Source organism: Bombus flavifrons, chromosome 9 (genome assembly GCF_040668555.2).
Source record: "Bombus flavifrons isolate JBK064 chromosome 9, iyBomFlav1_principal, whole genome shotgun sequence".
Lineage (NCBI taxonomy): Eukaryota > Metazoa > Arthropoda > Insecta > Hymenoptera > Apidae > Bombus > Bombus flavifrons.
Genome location: NC_138450.1, coordinates 7023361 through 7045317, shown reverse-complemented (window position 1 = coordinate 7045317; position 21957 = coordinate 7023361). Strand labels below are relative to the sequence as shown.

Here is a 21957-nt window from a genome sequence, read left to right as displayed (position 1 = left end):
CGGACGAAACGAGAAAACGTAAGGTATAATAAGTGATTTAATACTTTAAGAGTTGGATATAGGTACCGTCAAGATTAAAACGGGATATAACTAATTGAATTTAAATAATTAAATTTAACTAAGGATTATTTATTAGCTATTATATATATATATATATTATATAATATATAAATATATATATGTATATTATATAACTATATTATAGTAGGGGAATCAAATTTTACGTACCACAGAGCTATTTGTACAAAAGCCGATTTTATTTCGATCATTCATCCATGGATTAAAGCGTCGCTCGATATTTAAATTGCCAAGCAGAGCAACACTCGATTTAAGTAACATACACATATATACATAATTATATTTTAGATAATTAACCAGCAGAGGATTCTAGTTTTCTTCTTAGGGCTTAGATGTACGTGTATTACATTTGTCTGTATTTTCAGAGTTAATCATTAAGTTTCTTTCTTTCTCGAAATCACGCGATTATCGCGAGGGACGACAGAAACTTCTTGTGTAAAATTTTTATGAGAGAATTCGCGCATTTCGAGCCACCTGAATTTACAAATGTGTGTGTGTCTGTATTCGTAGGGCGAACGACGTGACATCAGTGCCCAATAATAGTAAAATTACCTCCCAACAATAATAAATAAATAAAAATAAATAGATAAAAAAAGAAAAATAAGTAAAAATAAGGGATATCAAGTTAAAAGGAATTTTTTTCTGGTTTAGGAAGATCGTACGAATGCAACGGTACTTTGATCGTCGTTTGCCCAATCGTTGAACGATCATGTCACTTGTATCTCGCTTGACTACACTGTGTAGACTGTGGTCGCTTATGCTGTATGATTTTACAAAGAATAAAGAACACCTATAAGATAGTTTAAGTGGGTTTCGTTGATTGAAACGTGTCGTTCTCGCGGGAACGGAAGCGTATCGTGTTTCGATAATTTCCAAACTTCACGTCGCGAAATCACACCAATATTGAACAAGCAAAATATACCCATGAAGTTATTTTAGCATGGTATACATCTATTTAGTAACGAAACGAAATGTCCACGAGTCGTTCAAGAAAGAAACGCGAATATCTATGTTCTTAAATTTTGCATCGTAAATTATGATATTATTTTGGCTGTATAATTTTACAAAAAATAAAGAATACTTACGAAACAAGTTTAAACAACGTTTGTTAATCCTTTCAATGAAAACTTCCTGTTTCAAGCCCTTTTAGAGAATACAAAAAGTCGAATTCCCTAATTTATGGAAGAAATTCTAAATAATTTTTTAACTTATACATTACTATAATTTTACAATAATAGTACGAACTAAATAATCCTGGAAGTTGTAATAGAAAAGATACTTTGGTCATTGTGCAAAGCAAATGACAAAGCGAGAATAATCAAATCTTTGCAGCTTTTTTCGATTACATAAGATGATGCAAGAGCTGGAACATACTTGCAAAAGAATTTAAGCTCTAATATGTTTAGTATCTAATATGTTTTCACACGAATAATTCTATTTTACTTCCTAATCCACGATTATGTTTAATATCAATCCATTAAACGGAGCATTATATCCATTGAATTCAAATTTAATGATATGTACTTTGTATACTTTGGTAAAGACGAATATAACACGCTTCTGCACACTAGTTTTCATAGATTTTCAAATTTAATTTCTGCAATTGAAACTTCACTGACCCATTGGTTGACCCATTTAAATATATACCCATTTAACCTTTTTAACAAATCATTCTTTATTAATAGTGGAATACTATGTTGGCTGATAAATTAGAACGATTTTATGTATGTATATATTCGCTTTTTCTTTTGATCGCTTATAAAATAAAATTAAAATAAAATAAAACTGAAATCATTATATTTATATAATCCATATTTAATACAGTACACTGTGTATGAATAGAAAAAGGAAATGAAGAAAATAGTCCTCATTGGAGAACCAAACCTTGGTCTCCCGCATGACAGTTAAAAACATTAACCACTTTTTTTTTTAACGAACGTTTATTGTGTCAAAAAAAGAACGATATTTACATGGATACAATAAGTATAACGAACACAAATTAACGACAAAGATTGAAAAATTATTATATGATAAAATTATGCGAGGTTGGAGATGTTACAATTATATACAGGACTGTGTGATATGCAAACTGTATAGACTTTTTATGTAAATGTAAAAAATATACAAAATATAAAAATAAAATTTAATTCTCCCCGACGGGGAGTCGAACCCCGGTCTCCCGCGTGACAGGCGGGGATACTGACCGCTATACTATCGAGGAATTGGTTTCGTGTTTCTTTTATTCCATATCTGAGTTACATTACTTTCTTTATAATTGTTTTTAATTTTTTGTAACTACAAATATTTTGTAATATATTTTTTATGTTTATCCTTTAAATTGTATCTTATCAATGTATACTTGAATCTAGTTGCGAAGTCAGTGGAGTTTATGTCTGGACTATATATTATTCTTTTGTCCTAGCTTTTTCTGTTGCGAATTGTCCGCAAATACGATAGCTCCTTTGCTGTCGCTATTTAGTCCGTACATTTGATGTAGATCGTTTACATATATGTTGAACAAGATAAGGCAATTTACAGCTCCTTATTGTAGTCCGTCTTTTATTTTGAATAGTTCTTATAATGGTGTTCTGTCCGTCTATTATGTAAAACTGTTTGTTGTGTAGTATATTCCACAGTATTTTTATTGAAAATGGCTTGCATTTTTTTCTCAAGTTTGGAGAAATGTAGCCAGCCAGACTGTATTAAATGTTTTTTTCCAGGTCGATGCAGTCGCCTGTGTTTCTTTCTTCTTACGATTCTCGATCTCTTTTCAATCGTCTGTGTGATCTACACATGTCATCTGCGAATACGTCCGCTGCGAATTTTGTTATGTTATGTATCGTGTATTTGATTATTTTGATTATTATAGACACAATTTGTATTACTGACTTTATTTATTGTTTCAAATGTTGATGTTGGGCAAGAAGCTATCTGGTTGGTAGTTAGCCGAATTATTGCTGTCTTCGCCTTTCTTTTTTAGCGCTTCTCCTTATCTTGTGGAAGTATGCTGAGTTTAAACAATTATTAGATACAATTGTGTAGTAGTACATATATATAGAAGTGGAAGATTCTAAGCAGAGTTATGTTCGCAATGTTGTCAAAGCTGGATGATCTATTTCTTCTTTGACCTTTTGATTTCTTTGAGTTTCGGGCATCCTCCGTAAGAGGCGTGGAGTTCAAAGCTTTTACAATTTACGTAAGAAGATGTTACGTTTTCCTCGCTATCGTAATCTATGTTGGAGTAGGTTCACTCGTCTGGATCGTGTGGGATATTACATTTAACCTTTAATTGAAGTTGCAGTTAAATGTAAGACGACTTATTCTCAGACATCGCTTGCACAGGATACGATTTCTCTTTGTGATTTTTTCCCATGCTGCACATGTGTGCAGCAATTTATTTTTATCTCTTTCAATTTGTTAATGTCATATCTGCGGAGATTTAAACTAGAAGCATTTGGCAGCATTCCAATCTTCTCGCACAAATTTCATAGATTTTTTTATTATTATTATTATTATTTTTTATTATTTATTTAGTCCGTGCCTTTCGGCTTTGGACGACTTCCTTTTTACATTTCTTTATAATGCCTTACAACACATATATTCTTATTCTAGCACTCATTCTGTCTTTGGCTTTCGCTTCCTTGCTGTGCTCCCTTCCTGTTGTTCCTTCCCCTCTGTTACGTCGCCTAAAACATCTGCGCTGCAGCTCTCGCGACCGGGCAGTCGACGGCCTGCGTAACGTCATTTCGACCCTCAATAAACCTGAGGACCAACCATAACTTTCTCTTTCATTGTGTACACATGTATCTTCATTCAATCCGTCGTCCTGAAAGCTTTCTTAAGGCTAAAAATATTTTCGACGCACATCTGGTTTTTAGAGAGGTCCTTGGGTTTATTAGGCGCAATTAAAAACACGGAGAAAGTGGGTACGCGCCCATTAGGAAAAATCGAACATCTGTCTAATAGAACAGGCTGGGTTTTCCCATGCACAAGGTCACTCACGAACCACGTTGGTCGGAGGCTTCATATTCATCACTTCTCCTACGACCATAGGAGAGTCAAGTCGAATACTTCTCCTACGACTCTAGGAGGGTCAAGTCGCCTTACTTCGTCAACATCGCTAGGTCAAGTCAACTTACTTCTTCTATATACTACAACGTCGAAGTCTAGCATCAAAATCTAGTGTCTATCAAGTATCCTCTAGTGCTACGTCCACTAATATACGAAATTCGACGGTACGAGCCTTGCTCTACTATTCATATCTATCTCATATTCGTGCGACAAGTTGTTATCGACGATTTGTATCTACTCAACAGTGTAGTTTAAGTGTTGGAAATATATATTTTATAATTCTGTGAATCACAGTGTTATATAAACTTGATCACCCCTATTATCTTAACGGAAATCAGGGGATCGATCAACTCGTGGTGTCGATTAGTATAATCGTAACGGGAATTTACGACTCCCGTTGACGTCTCTCCTCGCGATTGCGTCTCCCCGCGATTGGTCGAAATAACATGGTCCTTCGAGCCGGATTTTGCGCCATTAAAAAGTGCACTGACCAGTGACTATACAGTGTTGCGTGAAATCCACATTCCAACGACTTAGGCAACTAACCAAAGGAGCTGCCCTCGGAAAGGAACTCCTTCCTCGCTCAGCACATACGCGAGCCCACACCGCACTGTAACGAGTAGCTACCGATTCCTAGATCAACGTCCATTTGATTAAGGTAAACTCGTTCCTGCCATTAAACTCAAATATGGCCCACGCTGAACCGATCAGCACACTGCGGCGGAGACGAAGCGTCTTAGTCCGCCGATTCGCAACCACGAAGCGTCAACTCGACGAATATGAAGCGTCTGGACGGGTAGAACAGAACTCCCTAATAGCATGCCGTAACTTCTTCGACGAGAATTGGAGGAAGATAATCGAGGTTCAGGACGAGCTGGAAGTGTTAGATGAGGGGGAAATTGCTCATGCAGACTCTTTATTGCGAGAGCATCTTAAGATTGAAGTACGGATCCTGGACCTCTTTGACCTACTACCATCAACAACCCCTTCGACATTAAAAGCACGCGATTCATGCGTGAAACACCAGCCGACGGAAAATATCGCATCGACTCGCACGCCGATCCCGTCGCCTGACATGCGGAGCTCATCGCGTGACACTCACCACGTGTCCCCCATACGCGACCTGACGACGACCACGTTCACATCGTCAGCATCACAACAATCTGATTCAACGACACAAAACGCCTTGAATCAGCAAACTGCTCAAGATGCTCTGGACCAGAAGGAACTCAATCCAGTCCAGGACAACAGCGGTCATACTCCGGCGAAGGAAAATATCGCGTCGAACCTAGCGCCGATACCGTCGCCTGACACGCACGGCTCATTGCGTGAAACTCACAACACAGCGCCTATACGCGTCTGGAAGACAATCGATCAACATTCTTTGGATCAGCAGAGAGATGAAACCATACCAGACGACATGCCGTCTCCTACTATACTATCGCCGAAATGGGCCATAACAACGAGTACCATCGATAACACACTCCTCCATAGATATTCATCCTGGACAAGACTAATAAGAGTCGTCTCTTGGTGTCTTCGATGGAGATATAAACAGAACCGATCCTCCCATCTAACAACGGACGAATTAACCAACGCACACAATAAATTGATCAAGATAATCCAATCCCGACACTTCGCGGCGGAGATTCGGACACTGCAGAAAGATCGAAGCAAGGATGTTGGAGGAAAACTACAGCCGCTAAATCCATTCCTCGACGAAGAGGGGATACTACGCGTCGGAGGACGACCGACCAACTCCGCTATCCCATTCAGGCAAAAGCATCCAATTATTTTGCCGAAATCGACAATTACCGAAATCATTATAAACGAAGAACATCGAAACAACCACCACACAGGGACACAAGCTACACTATACGCCGTGAGACTACGCTATTGGCCGATCGACGGCCGTAGCCAAGTGTGGCGCACTATCAAAAGGTGCGTCCGTTGCTGCAGAGCTAATCCTCCACCAGTAGAGTACTTGATGGGAGATTTACCAGAGGCGCGTATTACCGAATCGCGCCCGTTTACGAACGTCGGAATCGACTACTGCGGTCCGCTCTATATCAAAGAGAGAAGGAATCGCAACCGCAGTAAAGTCAAGGTATACGCTGCCATATTCGTATGTCTGGCAACAAAAGCTGTCCACATCGAGTTAGTCAGCGATCTAACTACCGACGCATTCCTAGCCGCTCTACGCCGATTCATCTCCCGACGAGGATACTGCGCAACCATCCTCACCGACAATGGCACCAATTTCGTCGGAGCTAATCGGGAATTACAAGAACTCCGAATCCTATTACAGTCCGACGACCACAAGGAAAAGGTGCAGAATTTTCTCGCCGACCGACAGATACAATGGCGTTTCAACCCAAACTCACCACATTTTGGCGGTTTATGGGAAGCCGCCGTAAAATCGTTCAAACGTCACCTCATCCGCGTCGTCGGCACGGAGCTCTTGACCTTTGAACACCTTAACACCCTTGTGATTGAGATTGAAGCAATTCTCAATTCACGTCCACTGACTCCCATCTCGTCCGATCCGAAAGATCCCCCTGTCCTCACTCCCGGTCACTTTCTAATCGGTGATACATTAACGAGTTTACGGGAGCGTGATTTCAGGACAGTTCCATCAGGCCGGTTATCTAGTTGGCAGCGCATCCACCAGATCAAGCAGTACTTCTGGAGCAGATGGAATCGAGAGTACCTCAACGAGCTGACCCGCCGCAACAAACGGGACAAGGGAAAACATGACATCCGTGAAGGCACCGTCGTAATCCTCAGGGAGGATAACGTCCCATCTATGCAGTGGCCTTTGGGCCGCGTAATCAAGGTCCATCCAGGAGTCGACGGAATCATACGGACCGCTACCGTGCAGACGGCAACGAGTATCCTGGACCGTGGTGTCAAAAGATTGGTCCCCTTACCCATTCAACCAGAAACAGATGAATCCGAACATCAACCCGGAGCGGAGGAAATGGACAAACGACGCACCTGACTCCACAGGCAGAATTTGATCGGTGCCCTCTCAACGGGGGGAGGATGTTACGTCGCCTAAAACATCTGCGCTGCAGCTCTCGCGACCGGGCAGCCGACGGCCTGCGTAACGTCATTTCGACCCTCAATAAACCTGAGGACCAACCATAACTTTCTCTTTCATTGTGTACACATGTATCTTCATTCAATCCGTCGTCCTGAAAGCTTTCTTAAGGCTAAAAATATTTTCGACGCACATCTGGTTTTTAGAGAGGTCCTTGGGTTTATTAGGCGCAATTAAAAACACGGAGAAAGCGGTCCCTTGTATTGTTATTTTCTTTCTTGGTAGTATATACGTACAAAGTTTAGTCTCTTGATGTGTTTCTTTTGTCCGTTTTGCAAGCAGTTTGAGGCACTGTGATAGTTTTGTTTCATTTATTTCTTTAGTCATAATTTCTACGCTTACTGTTTCGTTTTTGTGATTTCATTGTGCTATATTTCGAGGCTGTATATTCGTTTATCGATGATCGTGAAGTAGTTATATTCATCTAGGATATTTCCTGGTGGAAGAAAGACCCCCTTTTTTTGAATGTACTTTGGATAGTTTACAATTAATTTCAGATTACTGTTAATCTAGGAGATGGGAAGCTTTATGTTTTGTCATTTTTAAAAACATTATCATTATGCTAATAATGTGAAAGGTCTTATCATTTATACAAATTTTAATAAATAAGTTACTGGGATAATTTAGATCCTGGAAAACTGTCCTTTAATTTATTATCATAGGAATTACTTATTTTCTATTAAATACATTCTATATTATATTATTCTATCAATTTGATATTAATTTTATACGTCTGTTAGCAATTTTGTCAATAAATTATGATGGAAGAGATGTACATACATATATAAATATTTATTTCAATTATCTATTGGCTTCCCTCCTATTATTAGATTATTTTTATAGATTATTTTTCCTTCTTATTATTAGATTAGATATTATCCTATTATTAATAGATCCTATTAATTATTATTATCATTTATAAAATGAATTATATATACATTGTTACCATTATTCGTGATTAATATAATGAATAAAATAAATAATTTTGGAAACGAAATAAATGGTATTGTACCATAAACATTAATGTTATTTCAAATAAATGTGAAATTTTCTAATGTTTTCTTCGCAGACATTAACATTGATTCTTGTAGATTACTCATCGCGAAAAATAGCAACTACAAGAATAATCGCATATTTATATGTAAAATATATTGCGAATCAAAACTTTATTTGTTATATATATACATATATATTAATATAAGAAGAAAGAAAACGTTATATTATTGTTCAATTGTAAACCTTTCATACATTACGCAAAATGATTTAATTACTAAAACGACCTTTTAGGTTACGTATGCTTAATCCAGAAGAAAGATGGCGCATATGTAAAATTCTATGATATTAAATGCGTTGTTGGGGTTAGTATCAAATTAAATTGCGAAAGGTTATGTTCATTATAATCGCAAAAAGTAATACAGTACTCGCAGTAATAGATGTGTTAGAGTGATTACTAAGGAAATTAAAAGTGATATAGAATATTGACTTTGTAGATAAAGGAATTATGGAAAACTACGCAATTCGTTCACTTTTCGGTTTTACTATATTAGTTTTTTTTCTTTACTGTATGAAAGTGTCAGATGTACTAAGTGCACCAACAACCCTACGTATTATAGATGTAATAAAAGCTAAGAATTACTTAAATTGTAATGTACAACCGTTTTTTTACGAAAATAATATTACATCAGTTTGTAATAATTTAACATATTCTGTGGATGAGCATGATTTGGAGTCAACGAACATCCTTTTATGTTTTGCGTTCCTTGATGGATTGTATAAAGTTTGTCACTCTAATGAATTTCCCAAGGAATATAATAATACGACTACATTTTATTCATATATTCAAAGTTTGGTCCCTGGTGAAAATGAAAACGATAGAAATGAGTTTTGTCGCAATATTAGTGACATTAATGTTGCATATAAACAATTGGAACGTCAGTTATCATATATAAAGTCTTTACGTTTCTGCTATCAGGAATGCTTTGATAAATCAGGTAAATTTACTCCACTTTGTGCGATATTAGCATGGAACAAACATATTAGTGATACAAAACAAATAAATAATAAGTCTCAAGGTGACACGAATGAGAATGAAGATGATAAAGATGTAAAACCAGATCCACAAATACAGCATCCTAGTCCAGGAATAGACAAACCTTCCAATGAAGCATTAAAAGGAAATGATGATAATAAAAATAAAACACAGATAGATAGACATATTGATGTTAAAGCTGTTGTAACTGTGCCACTAGTACAAGGAAAACAGAATAATACTAAATCCTCTATAAAATCTGATGAAAGTAACATCGATGGTATCAATACATCTCCAACAGGCTATAAAAGAAAGGAGTCAGAAAATGGAAAAGACGAGGTTCTTGAAAATATAGAACCACCGCCTAAAAGTATTGACAGAGTAGGGATAGGAAAAGAAGAGATAACTAATACAAATTCTGTAAATAATGAAGATGGAGGAAATAAGAATGATGGTAGTGAGGATGTCACAACAAGTACATTATCAGAAAACACTCAGGAACAAGGTTTTAGCCATGAATGGAATTCCAACGTGCAAGGTGATGAATTATCTATTGGTACTTATCAAATCTATTATTACCTAAAATTTTGTATTTTTACTTTTACATATGATACATTAAACATTTAAATTCAATGTATATTTTTTTTTTAGATCCAAATAATAGACCTGAACAGCCTGAGAATACAGGTAAAAAGTTTTATAATAAAATCTTTTATACTGCTTAATGTTTTAATGTATTTATATTGAATATATATTTTCATAATAGCAGATCAAGGTCAGGATATGCCTGAACAGAAAAATGTGATGTCTAGTTACAATAATATCAGGCCAGATGAAGAATCCCACTTTTTTACTTACTTCAGTATAATTTCCTTAATCTCAATAGCTGCATACATTGGTTATCATAATAAACAGAAGGTGTGTAATAATTTTATGATATATTTATATATATTTTATATTATATTTATCTTTTTTATATTATATTTTATTTTATTCACTTCTGTTATTGATATCTTGGTATTTTAATATCGCAGATATTAGCTATTGTATTGGAAGGACGAAGATCACGTAATCGCGGTAGACGACGATCGAGTACAGTTAATTATACTAAATTAGATTGTACACTTGAAGAAGCAGTTACATCACAGTGTAATGCAAATGTGACCCATGTCATATATTAATGCATGTATCAAATATTTTAAAGCTACTGTATAATAGTACTTGTGTAACATATTTTGTACTGAAGTATATTTCCATTGTAATATGACTTCACTTTTGACAAATTGATTCTTTGTCAATGTTCCACTAATTGTTATTATTTTAAAGTTTGTTGTTACTAAATAATGCAATATTCAATTGTATATCGTAATAGCTAAATAGTTCGTTTATTTTCAATTTACGTTCAATAATCTTTTCTTTTCAGTAAATTTTTAATATGTATTTTAATCAGTTTACACATTTCAGCACATACATACATATATATATTCTTATTGGTTACAAGTACATTAAAATATAAGTTTTTGCAGTATATTATCGATATTATACGAAGTAAATAAATATTAGCCTTATTAATTTTTGAATATGTAAGTAATTTTAAACTTAAACATTATCGTAATCTTGTACAATTAGGAATATGTAGATTTAAATTTATACTTTTGAACCCATTAGAAGATTTATTATATTATTTTACAAAATTACAAATCATTTTGCAAAATTAGTTTGGCACGTATTGTATTTCAAATTTTTTTGTATATTAGAGTACGATTTTTAATATTTTACCAATAAGATACATTTTTCTTTTAACTGGACTAAATTGTTACACCAAATTGCAAGCAATGATGTAAATATTAATATAAATCAGTGAAATAAAAACACTGATAAGAAAAAATATCACTTACGTAGTATATCTAGGCTTCTATATTAACTTTTTAAGGTTTATGTAATACTTCATTTTTTAAATTTCAATTTTTTACCTTCCTACCGTTTATTATATTTATTCACAGATTAAAGTTGTATGGGTGTAGAATCAGCAGTAGCTCTAGAATTATATGGTACACTTTTGCAAACAGTTCCTTCGATGATATATGTATATTATATATTGCAGTATTAATATATTATAATCATAATTTTTATTTTCGATATAGCATGCGACTAAATGTTATATTATAATGAAAATTTTATAATCTTATGTTACATTCGTTAATCCGAAAATTCGAATGCATTATCATTAATGTTTGAAATATCTAAGCAATGCAATTACTGTATGTATGTACTAGGTTTAAGCGAATTCGGTGCACAAAGTATTCTGGTGTTTATACGTATGTATCTATATATTTGTATCAAACTTAGGTCATTTCAATGGGTTATTGTACATTAACATTTATCAAGAATTATACCAAACTAATTTGTCATGATTGGAAATACCGTCCACTTATACACGCATATGCTATAAAAATATTATTGCAAGTGCCGACATCGAGCATGTAATAAATTTCATACAACAAAGTGAACGTACATTATAGGTACATACATTATATAATTTTCATAAGTATATTCTTCGTTATAAAATCGTTGTTAGAAACAATTAACCTTTTCTTATTTAGAAGTTTATTTACTAATGGATCTACATATTCTTTCTAAAGGTTTAGAATACCATACAGTAGAATTATATTTACAAGAGAGAAATGATCGTAGTTCAATAACTATTTTCTATTATTTTGGACAATAGCACGCATCTTTGGTTTGTTGTAATATCCAATTTAGATGTGGACCAACTCTTGTGAATATCGAAATGGCAGGGGTGCTACCACATTTATTTACATCCGAAATTATACCTGTTATGAAGTAGAATGTCTCTTATTAATTTACTATTTTAGTATATACAATTTCAGTCGTGAATGATTTATATAATCATAGTCAGATAGCTGTAATAAAATTATCAACTATGGTTATTTGAGTGACTCATACAATTTTAAAACTAATATCATAAATGATATACGTACCGACTAGATCATATACTCCAGCATATGAACGATATTGCACTGAAGAACCTACATCGTTCTGAAAAATATATTTTCATATTTTATTGATACAAATTATTGCAAAGTCATATAAAATAAAACATAAATCAAAAAGAAAGATAAATTCTTCTCGATTGAAATTTAGTAATTTAATGGTATTCTTATTATCTAATGGTTCGTTAATACGTACCTTTTATATCTGTACTTAATTAGAGAGTTTCGATATTAATAGAACTTGTAAACAATTAGTAAGATAATACTGACGATAAGTTAACATACCTCGCATACAATAGAACTTCCACCTAATATTCCAGCACAGCCAGAATCGTTGTGAAAATTTGTAGGATTTATGCCAGATCTAATACACTCGTCGCGTCCCAAAATTGGAAGACCCAATTTTCGCGGTCGACAAGTCTGATTGTTGTTCGTATCTTCCTCTGTGCTCACTATCCACCCAACCAAAGTTCCAACTTGTCCAAGATAAGTCGAACCTGGAACATGTAGATCATAGTATACGTTGTATTAATAATAATACCTATTCCTAAACATAAATCTATGTATTATAAATTGAGTTTAAAATTGGTCAATTTCGTTTAATGTTAACAATAATTGTGTAAACTTGTTATATGAGATATATACCTGGGTTTGGCAAACAAATGGGAGAGATTCTTCTCTCGAATTTAATCGGCTGACTTAACTTCATCAGTGCCAAGTTATGAGCATGTGATTCTACGTTATACTCTGGATATAGAACCAAAGATTCAACGCTAACTGTGGTCGATGATACATCCAAGTTACATCGATCGTATTCTCCAAAAGATATTTTTACTTCCGGCGCGGTTACACTATACACGAGATCGATAAGTTACCATATAAAATTTTTAACAACGTCACCTTTATTTTATTTACTAACCCAATGAGTTGGCTAGCAGAGGATAAAACATAACGATCGTTTATTAGAACTCCGCTGAGAAGTAATTTTGATTTCACGTGAATATTTGCAAGCCAGGGAAATTCATGAGCCTTCGTGTACTCCCCGCCAAGGAACCGTGCCTCAACAAATCGATTTGGTCTTCCGCAAACTGTAAATAAACTATATCGATAATCAACGAAGAAATTTCTCGTAATTTATATCGTAAAAAGAATTGAAGTGTTTTCTTACGACAGTTGCCACATGTTTTAAATCTTCCAAGCAGGTAGTCCAGAACGCCTCGTGTTTGCCGCAGTTCGTCATCTCCTATGTCCTAATGAAATCAACACAAAAATCTTTAGAAAGTATATTTATATATGAATACATAAATTTATTTGTATATTTTATTTTTTTGTTGTGTCATTCTTTAGAAACTTTGTTTTGAAATTACACCTTAAGGCTTAATTAAATTAAATTATCCATAGACTGCAGACTTTTATGTATTTGTGGGATATTTAAAGGTACAAAAATGCACAGAATGCGCGTAATATATCAAAATATATAAAATATCAAAAGTACAGTACTCGTAATAATTTTCTATCTAAATTATTGTAAGATTGCTTACGGATGAATTAAATTTATTGCAGTGAATGAACCTCGAAGTGAGCACCAACAGCAAACCACAAAAGATATATTTGAGGAAGTTTTGCAGCTTCATGACTTTTCTCTCGGCTGTCGACACGATACTGGTCCCGGTTAAACGGTTGGTTTGTCTTGTATAGCGGGATTATCGTTGCCCGCATCTTGAAAAATATACAACGCTTTTTCCTTAATGTCGAACGTACTAACGAGTGGTTCCTCGGTATCGACCAAAGGATGCCGATCTTGTTTTTGCTCGTTTCGTTTTCGTTTGAATTATAACCGGTTTATAACCGGTTAGCATAGTACCGTTAGGCTATTTCAGGCATCGTATGATGGACCAATCCATGGAAATGGTACATGTACGTTTGACACATATAGTATCCCGATCGTAAGCTTTGATTTGTATTTGCTTCGACTTGAAGGCTCAATACGCGTCGACTTATCCTTCTATGCAGAGATTTGTCGAGAGAGCGTAATCGTTTCTATTGATTTGAAATAGGCTATGGTTGAGTCGTATTGATTGATTATACTGATCAACTCTGCTTTTTGTGGATTTCGGAAGTTTAAGAGTACAGTAGAATTATCTTTATATGAATCTAATGGAGGTAGTTCATATAATAGAAATTGACTCGCACGATTTCTTGTTCGAACAATAGAAATTCTCGTTCCGATTGGTGGGTTACCCACCTATATTGTAAATTACAATCTTCGCATTATTTGTTGTCTCGATCCTTTTAATTGCCTAAATATGCTTTATCATGTTCGTTGAATTATTTGTATATTTAAAGTGTTATAGATTTTAAATTGTTATTAGGATGAAATAAAGTGTATTGATAATTGTTGTATAATTTGTATAATAGAAACGTTTATTGACTATCTTGTCATTGAGCATATTATTTCATTTTTAAAATGATTATAATTTTTCTTTATATTTGAGCAGATCGTGTAACACTCAAATGATCTTTTAATTCGTAATAATTGTAATTAGTCCTCTTTTTTAGATGAAAGATCATATACGGGGAATGTTTGAGTATTTTATGAATACTTTTTAAGTAATTCCTAACGAAGTAATTCGTACATTACTTACTTTTGAGCATATTCTCTTAGAAAAAGATTTGTCAAAAAGCAGAATAAACATTTGCTTGTGTAGAAGTTACTCTCCACATGAATATTAATACAAGTAGCAATATTAAAAAAAAATTATATAATTCACTTGTTGCAATGTTGAAAATATGTTAAGAAAATACGTTTTCAATGACTTTGGAAACTAAATATTAATTAATATCCGAAGAAAATCGACTTGATGTCCCTATGTATCTCAAAGTCCATCATCGATAATGGCGTCACGATGAAACTTGTATTTGTCCCGATTCAATGTTGCTTCATAATAATAATTAATATAATACAGAAAAATCTATTGCTTTCCACGTTGTTACATATAACAATTGATCTTAATTCTGTTCACAGAAACATCCCTCTCGCGAGTGGTAAACTATCCAGTTTATGTATCGTGTGACTCTTGTGTAAACGCCAGGGTATCCTGGTCGAGCACATCCGTTTCCCCAGGATACTATACCTATGAGTTCGTATTTCTTGTCTTCGCGTTCGGCTATGAGTGGTCCTCCGCTATCACCCTTGAAGAAAGGAAAAATGTATAATTTCATCTATAATTTCTTTGAAGGCATAATTGAGAAGAAATAGTTTGACGATTATTTTCTGCATAGTTGTACTATCGATTTAGAATTTATGACGATAGGTCTAAGGTGTTCATAGTACAAATCGTCCAACAGGATTCGTAATATTTAATTATTTATAATCTTTAATTGATATTGTACGTGATCAATTTTAATTCAAATGTATTCTAATCTACCGCGGTGGGATAAATGAAGATAAATGGAGATAATTATAACCCCGTAAAAGAATTTTTTTTGTATCTAAGTAATTTTCTGCTAAAGTTTTATCTACTGCGCGTATATGTCAAGATACTTCCGTACAGAATGAGAGATATTTGAATATTGATAAGAAATTCAGATCTTACCTGACAAGAATCCTTTTTCCCATCAGGATATCCAGCGCACATCATGTTATCAGAGATCATACGTGGACTGTAGCTTGTGTTACGGCAATCCTGAAGGCTCATAACCGGTACCTCGACTTCCTGCAGCAGGCAAGATGGCTTCCCATCCTCGTACAAGGTACCCCAGCCGGACGCGATTGCTTTCGTTCCAACGTATTGCTTATCTGGAAACATTAACGTGGCCCGTATATGCAACGATGGAAACAATTATCAAACAGAAAGAGTAAGAGCGGGATTACGATACAATGCGAACAAACACGCGAACGACCTATACCTGTGTCATAGCTGGCAAAAACGTTTCGTATTTGAGCCATTCGATTTGATCCACTTGCACTTTTCACCTAGTCGCTTGACACGAATTATGCAATTTCGGGTAACGATTGCCACCGCGTTTTTTCATTGAGTTATGATTCGAAATGGCCCGTTATCACGCGGTTGCATTCGCGAAAGCTACCCGTATGTTGACTAATTTCTGCCTGCAATTCAGCCCCTTCATGAATCAGCCAGTAAATAATGTGATTATCGAATGAAACATGCAACGATATGTGTTCGATCGATGTAATTATTTTATTTTTTTCTTTGAACTTGCCATACTAGGTTTTAAATTAAAATATTATCGACAGTCATTGACGTAGATGCAGGATGTATGCGTTTTGTAGGAGTACTTTAATCGTTTCCACAATTTTACAGCGGGGAAAGTACATTTTCCATCTACATATTTCTGTTTTAGATGTTTTTAAGAAAAGATGACCCTCTGTTACTCGTATTCTTATATGGGTACTAGTCAGTAATAACACTGAATTTATTTGAAGTGAAGACCATATGATGGTATTATGTGTTGGATATTTTTAATCGTTAGTTGTTTTGATGACCGTGGAGAAGGAAAATATGGTTATGAGATAATTTCAGAGGATGCATTAAATCATTTGTGAGGCCGTGTATTTTTCTGTTGTGAAAGCTTAACTTTGTAGTTAGAAGATTAATGTAGCAATATCTCATAGATTTGAGTTATGCTGGCTTTATTAAGCAGCGCATTGCTAAAGCCGAGATGTCTGTGGTTGACGTGTGAATTTATTATCTCTGTAAGTACTTGGTAGAATTTAACGATAGGAATTCGTTCACACTTTTTTTGATAGAATTAAACAAAAACATGTTGATCGATAGGAGAAATGACACGCCCTCGACTAAACAGATGAAGATCGATACAAGAAGAATTTGCGTTAAAGTTTTTAACATAGAAGTAGGTCAATTTTTTGTCATTCGTATGCTAATTCTGATCGTCCAAAATCTTGTTAAGTTTCTAGTTAAAATAAATGCGATAAATGTGTTTCGAAATTGAAAAGAGTTTTTAAGAATTACGGAATCCAAATGATGAACGTTCTCAAAAGTCTATATTAATAATGCTCTCTTACACAATAATTTAGCAACTAATTTACTAATTAATTCACAAATTACAAGTTGTAGACTATAGGCTTTTTAATAATTAATAATTTATCACAGCGCATTTTACACATGTTTATCGCACGATTAATGCGATATTATGAGTCATAGAAATTTCTTGGAAAACTACGATTTTTGGAAGAAAAATAATTATTTCGTTTTTTCAAAAGACTATGCACTAGTTATTGGCACACTAATTATCTATACCTTATTGTTTATTATTAGCAATATTAATATAAATATAGTATTTTAATGTCAATAATAAAAATAATAATATACTAATAACATTAGCAATTATATATATATATATATATATAACATTTTAACACACAAATTTAATTAATCAAAAGGAAGCACAAATGTTAGCAATATTTGCGTTTAATGTAATAAGAAAAGTAAAAGTCGCACCTTTTTCTGTTGGCAAACATATGGGCCTTATAGTGTCGCTGAGAGGCACTCTTTCGTTCAGTCGTAAAAGCGCGATGTCATTGTCGAAATTGAGGAAGCTGAAATCACCGGTTAACACTCTGACCACGTATCTGGTCTCAGCTCCTCTCTCGGTACACCTGTCGTGTTCACCGAACGTGACCTTGATCATGAACCACATGAACCTGAAAATGGGGCTAGCAAAGCTGATCATGCTTCTCTGGAGAACTGAATCATCGCTAGTAACTTAAATCAGAGATTCGAAACGTTTTGTTCTATCAATTATTTTTCTGGAGATTTTAACACCGCAAGCTATAGAAATCTTGTAGCAACTAGAATTTTGTTTTATTTTCGAAAATTTGGAAATATAGATATATGAGTACGTAACGTGCAAGTCACGTGGGTATTATAGAGAGTTATTGCTTATTTTTCAGTGAATGCTTACCCTTTGACACAGTGAGCCGCGGTCAGGACGTAGCGATCATTAATCAACGTTCCACCACAGTAGAATTTGTTCAAATACGAAAGCCTGGCCATCCATGGGAATTCATTCATGCGAGTAGTCTGACCACCGACTATTCGGCTTTCTTCGTTCCGCAGACCGCAACCTAATACATAGTTTGAACAGGTAAAGGTGCTAACAACCTGGTTTTCTTAAATGGAAAACGCAGTTTATAACGGTAACGAAAGATAAGATAATAATCATGATAAGTTGACAATATCGATTGGAATTTAATACTAAGATGGAATTTAGTATTTGATGTAATGTTGGAGTTTATAACGGTGTTGGGATTAAGTAATAGCGTTGAATAGAAATTTAGTGCCTTTTGTGTGACTGCTTTTTGTTTTAGTAAGTGTGGTTATGTATTCATTATGTAAACAGTACCGATAAGTAACATTTAGGTAATAGAATTTTAGTTTCTCAGTTAGCATAGTAATTTTATTTTGTACTAGATGATATTGTATTTATTATACACATTGAATGTATTGAATATTACAATTAAGTAAATATTTCGAATATTCTCAATACTGTGTAACCGAATTTTATATTGTCATTTGTAACTTGTTATTTCATATATTGTTAGCGAAGATAGAAGCTGTACTTACTACAGTAACAAGGTGCAGGTGCTTCCATGGCGTACGGTGGTTTGTTACCAAAAATACCAAAAAAGTTTTTCACCCTCTCACCGAAAGTACTTGCCTAAAAGTTTTATATAACTCTAACTCAACATCAGTTTATTATCATCTAATAGAATTAACATTTCTTTTTCAAAAACAGAATTTGATTCATATTATACCACGTTATCATGATTTCAATTAATTAATCATCGTGTATCATTTTTGTACGAAATCGTTCAACTATGTAATCTGCTTACATTAGGTATATAAATTTCAATAATTGTAAACCATAGCAGATCGTCGCCCACTTACGTTGCACCTAAACCTAAATGAACCAATAAACCTACCAGACCACTAAATCTACACGGTTATCATGAATCATAAAGAATATTAAAACAATTTCATTATTTTATAATATTCTATAATTGTCTAATTTCAAGCGAATTCACAAGTAAAATCAATCAATGAAAAAGTATTAACAAATTTTTACTATTTTATAGTATTCCATATTTCGAAAATTACCACTTCTATTAATATTAATGATATATTACTAATATCACAGTTCAAGGAAATTTTATCAGGAAGAAGATCTTACTTGACAAGTTTCTGAGGCCAGATACAGAGCGACCAATAATACAACGCACTGAGAAAACTTCATTTTCCGTGATCAAATTTAATCCGTGTTATTATCCGTGTGAAGTTTCACGCGTCACGTTCCACAGGAAGGATTCTTTATTGATGAAGGATCCTCCGCGCGGGCGCTGTCAGGAACGAGTTACGGACATGTCCCTAGCTGGGAGTTACTATCGCCAGTGTCCCACGGCGACTGAGGACGACTCAGGTCGAAGAGGTAATTGCTATTCCAGAAGAGAAGGAGGGCACGACCGACTGGTCGGCGACTGGACAGTACCTGACCAGTTCGGGTTCACGTTCAGGGTCGAATTACGGATGACTGTTATTGACCGTCATCAGGGTCACACTAACTTTTCAATCGTTGCCATCGATAGCTGCAATCTTGTTTTTTCTCTTTCCACGGGTATGGACTTAACCACAGATTCTAAATATAATCTAATATTTTTTGGTATGATTTACGGAATCATGTATAAATGTCACGGAAGAATATGAGGAGTAATTTGATTTTAATGTTCGTCTTTTGTGTGTATCATTTACAGAAATTGATGTATATGTTATAATTACTATACTGATCAGACAGTGTGTTTATTAGTCAATCATTTTTATGTTTTTGGTAAAGATATTAACTAAGTGTAAAGGTGTCTATCATTCTTTGTAAATGTGTTTATTACCTATACGTATTGTTAGATATTAATATATGTACATATATATTGATTGCTAAGTCACTATTACATTTATTGAATTAATTAATCCAATATGTTATGTAAGTGTGATTAAATTGGAGTTTATTTGAATTTTAAATAGACAATGATTAATAAGAAGAAAATTATATTTGATTTCTTGCATTTGAATGTATCTCTTAGAATGAATAAAAAGTACATTTTAAAAAAATTTCATGATTTAATGCTGACGATATTTTAATACTGTAAACGTCTTTCTAATAAATACTTAAGATAAATCTGACAGTAGAGTAATTTAAAAATTCTGTTGATTATGTTATTTGGTCTTTAAAACAACTACGTACTATTTAATTCCACGGAATACTTTATTTGTTCAAATATGACATTGCGACATTCAAGAAAGAAAATGTTTTTCTTTCACTTATTCATGTCGTGTAAGTAATCAAGACGCGCCCAAAAATTAATGCCTCGAATGTATTATGCAGATTTAAAGGGAGAAGACGTTTATGAATACCTATCTGTATCTTATTATATGCAAAACTTTTATTATACATACTGGCGCGTCAACCGGTACCGTTGAACCGCAAGCGTTTTGTATTAATAATGTGCCATTGGTTCAAGATAGACATGAGACTATTCGATATGCCGATTAAAGTCTGGTTTTTCCACTTTCGACCAAGTTACGATATATTTAATATCGTTTGGCATTTATCTGCGATCTCGAATGTGTGGCAGAAACAAGAGCTCTTCGATTTTACGGTATCATCGACGAGAATTCACTTTTAACGATTCTGTTTTCCTCAACGACATTACAAGAATAGTTGTTGAATAACGTCATATTTACGAGCGGACGAGAAAAGATTTTTTAAATACATTAATAACAAATTATGAATCGGAATTCTTATTTTGTATGAACAAAATGTGTAACAATTATTGTACGTGTATCATGATTGAGAAGAGGTAATTTTTATACCGAAGAAAATAAGAGATTCTTAGTTTTTATTGGCGCATTAGGAGAATGTTTGCTTTACACATTTGTATAATTTTAATTAAATTAAAATAATTTTAAGAAATCACAACATTTAGGAAATTGAAACTCTGAAATTGCAGTAAAATAATTAAATTCCTGAGTAAAAATTCTCTTACCTAAAGAGTAATTTTTATGCAAAAGGAGATGGTCGCGGATATAAATTTCAAGGACCATTTTTTTGTTCAGGAATTCCAATTAATACAAACTTCTTTACTTAGATTGTTACTATCCTAAAACAATAATTTCGAAACTAGAAATAATTGGAATTTTAATTAGAATTAATGAGTTATTACTAATACCAATTAATATTATTACCTGAAAATACTAATACTTGAGAGAAAAATTGAAATTAAAAGAAATATAAGAATGAAGATTGAATATCATTTGAATTTTCAATTACAATATTTGAACTGTTGAAACTCATTTAAATTACATCTCAAAATTAATTGTATTAGTATACATTTTAAGCGTTGCGTGAGACTTTGTAAGTGAAATTTATCTCTCGCAAACAGCTCCAATATCAATGTTAAGCTATTGTGTTACCTTGGATATAGATATATATACATTTACATAGCAAACGTTATATCATTGTGTACTAAATTGAAAGATACATACACGGTGCATCAATGCACACGCTGTCGTCCTGATTTCAGTAGAATGTTAGCTTCATTAATTTAATCGTGGTTCGACAGAAAACCG

General features: G+C 33.9%; 4 protein-coding genes and 1 non-coding gene across 9 annotated transcripts; 2 read left to right on the top strand and 3 right to left on the bottom strand.

Annotated features, from left to right (window-relative positions):
- Nucleotides 1–2227: 2227 nt before the first annotated feature.
- Nucleotides 2228–2299, bottom strand: TRNAD-GUC (transfer RNA aspartic acid (anticodon GUC)). Its single transcript has one exon. It is a non-coding gene; the product is annotated as a tRNA-Asp (tRNA).
- Nucleotides 2300–5224: 2925 nt separating this feature from the next.
- LOC138183240 (uncharacterized) lies at nucleotides 5225–7150 on the top strand. Its single transcript, XM_069119910.1, has one exon. The coding sequence runs from the start codon at nucleotides 5225–5227 to the stop codon at nucleotides 7148–7150; it is 1926 nt and encodes a 641-aa protein (XP_068976011.1).
- Nucleotides 7151–8485: 1335 nt separating this feature from the next.
- On the top strand, nucleotides 8486–12719 carry LOC138183551 (trans-Golgi network integral membrane protein TGN38). 4 transcript variants are annotated; one of them, XM_069120615.1, is made up of 4 exons: nucleotides 8486–9837; nucleotides 9933–9968; nucleotides 10048–10199; nucleotides 10316–12719. In XM_069120615.1, the coding sequence occupies exons 1-4, from the start codon at nucleotides 8754–8756 to the stop codon at nucleotides 10460–10462; spliced, it is 1419 nt and encodes a 472-aa protein (XP_068976716.1). In that variant the 5' UTR covers nucleotides 8486–8753; the 3' UTR covers nucleotides 10463–12719. The 4 variants fall into 4 exon arrangements, with proteins under 4 accessions (XP_068976716.1, XP_068976718.1, XP_068976719.1 ...); XM_069120617.1 differs by having other exon boundaries at nucleotides 8487–9819; XM_069120618.1 differs by having other exon boundaries at nucleotides 8490–9819; nucleotides 10051–10199.
- On the bottom strand, nucleotides 11977–14270 carry LOC138183553 (vitamin K-dependent protein C). The gene is made up of 7 exons (XM_069120621.1): nucleotides 13837–14270; nucleotides 13464–13545; nucleotides 13215–13383; nucleotides 12941–13146; nucleotides 12581–12792; nucleotides 12284–12341; nucleotides 11977–12115 (listed from the first exon to the last, which is right to left on the bottom strand). The coding sequence occupies exons 1-7, from the start codon at nucleotides 13927–13929 to the stop codon at nucleotides 11994–11996; spliced, it is 942 nt and encodes a 313-aa protein (XP_068976722.1). The 5' UTR covers nucleotides 13930–14270; the 3' UTR covers nucleotides 11977–11993.
- A 257-nt stretch (nucleotides 14271–14527) lies between these two features.
- On the bottom strand, nucleotides 14528–19729 carry LOC138183554 (trypsin-1-like). Of its 2 annotated transcripts, none has more exons than XM_069120622.1 (6): nucleotides 19511–19729; nucleotides 18904–18997; nucleotides 18242–18404; nucleotides 17779–17993; nucleotides 15892–16094; nucleotides 14528–15487 (listed from the first exon to the last, which is right to left on the bottom strand). In XM_069120622.1, the coding sequence occupies exons 1-6, from the start codon at nucleotides 19571–19573 to the stop codon at nucleotides 15305–15307; spliced, it is 921 nt and encodes a 306-aa protein (XP_068976723.1). In that variant the 5' UTR covers nucleotides 19574–19729; the 3' UTR covers nucleotides 14528–15304. The 2 variants fall into 2 exon arrangements, with proteins under 2 accessions (XP_068976723.1, XP_068976724.1); XM_069120623.1 differs by having other exon boundaries at nucleotides 17779–17981.
- Nucleotides 19730–21957: the final 2228 nt, after the last annotated feature.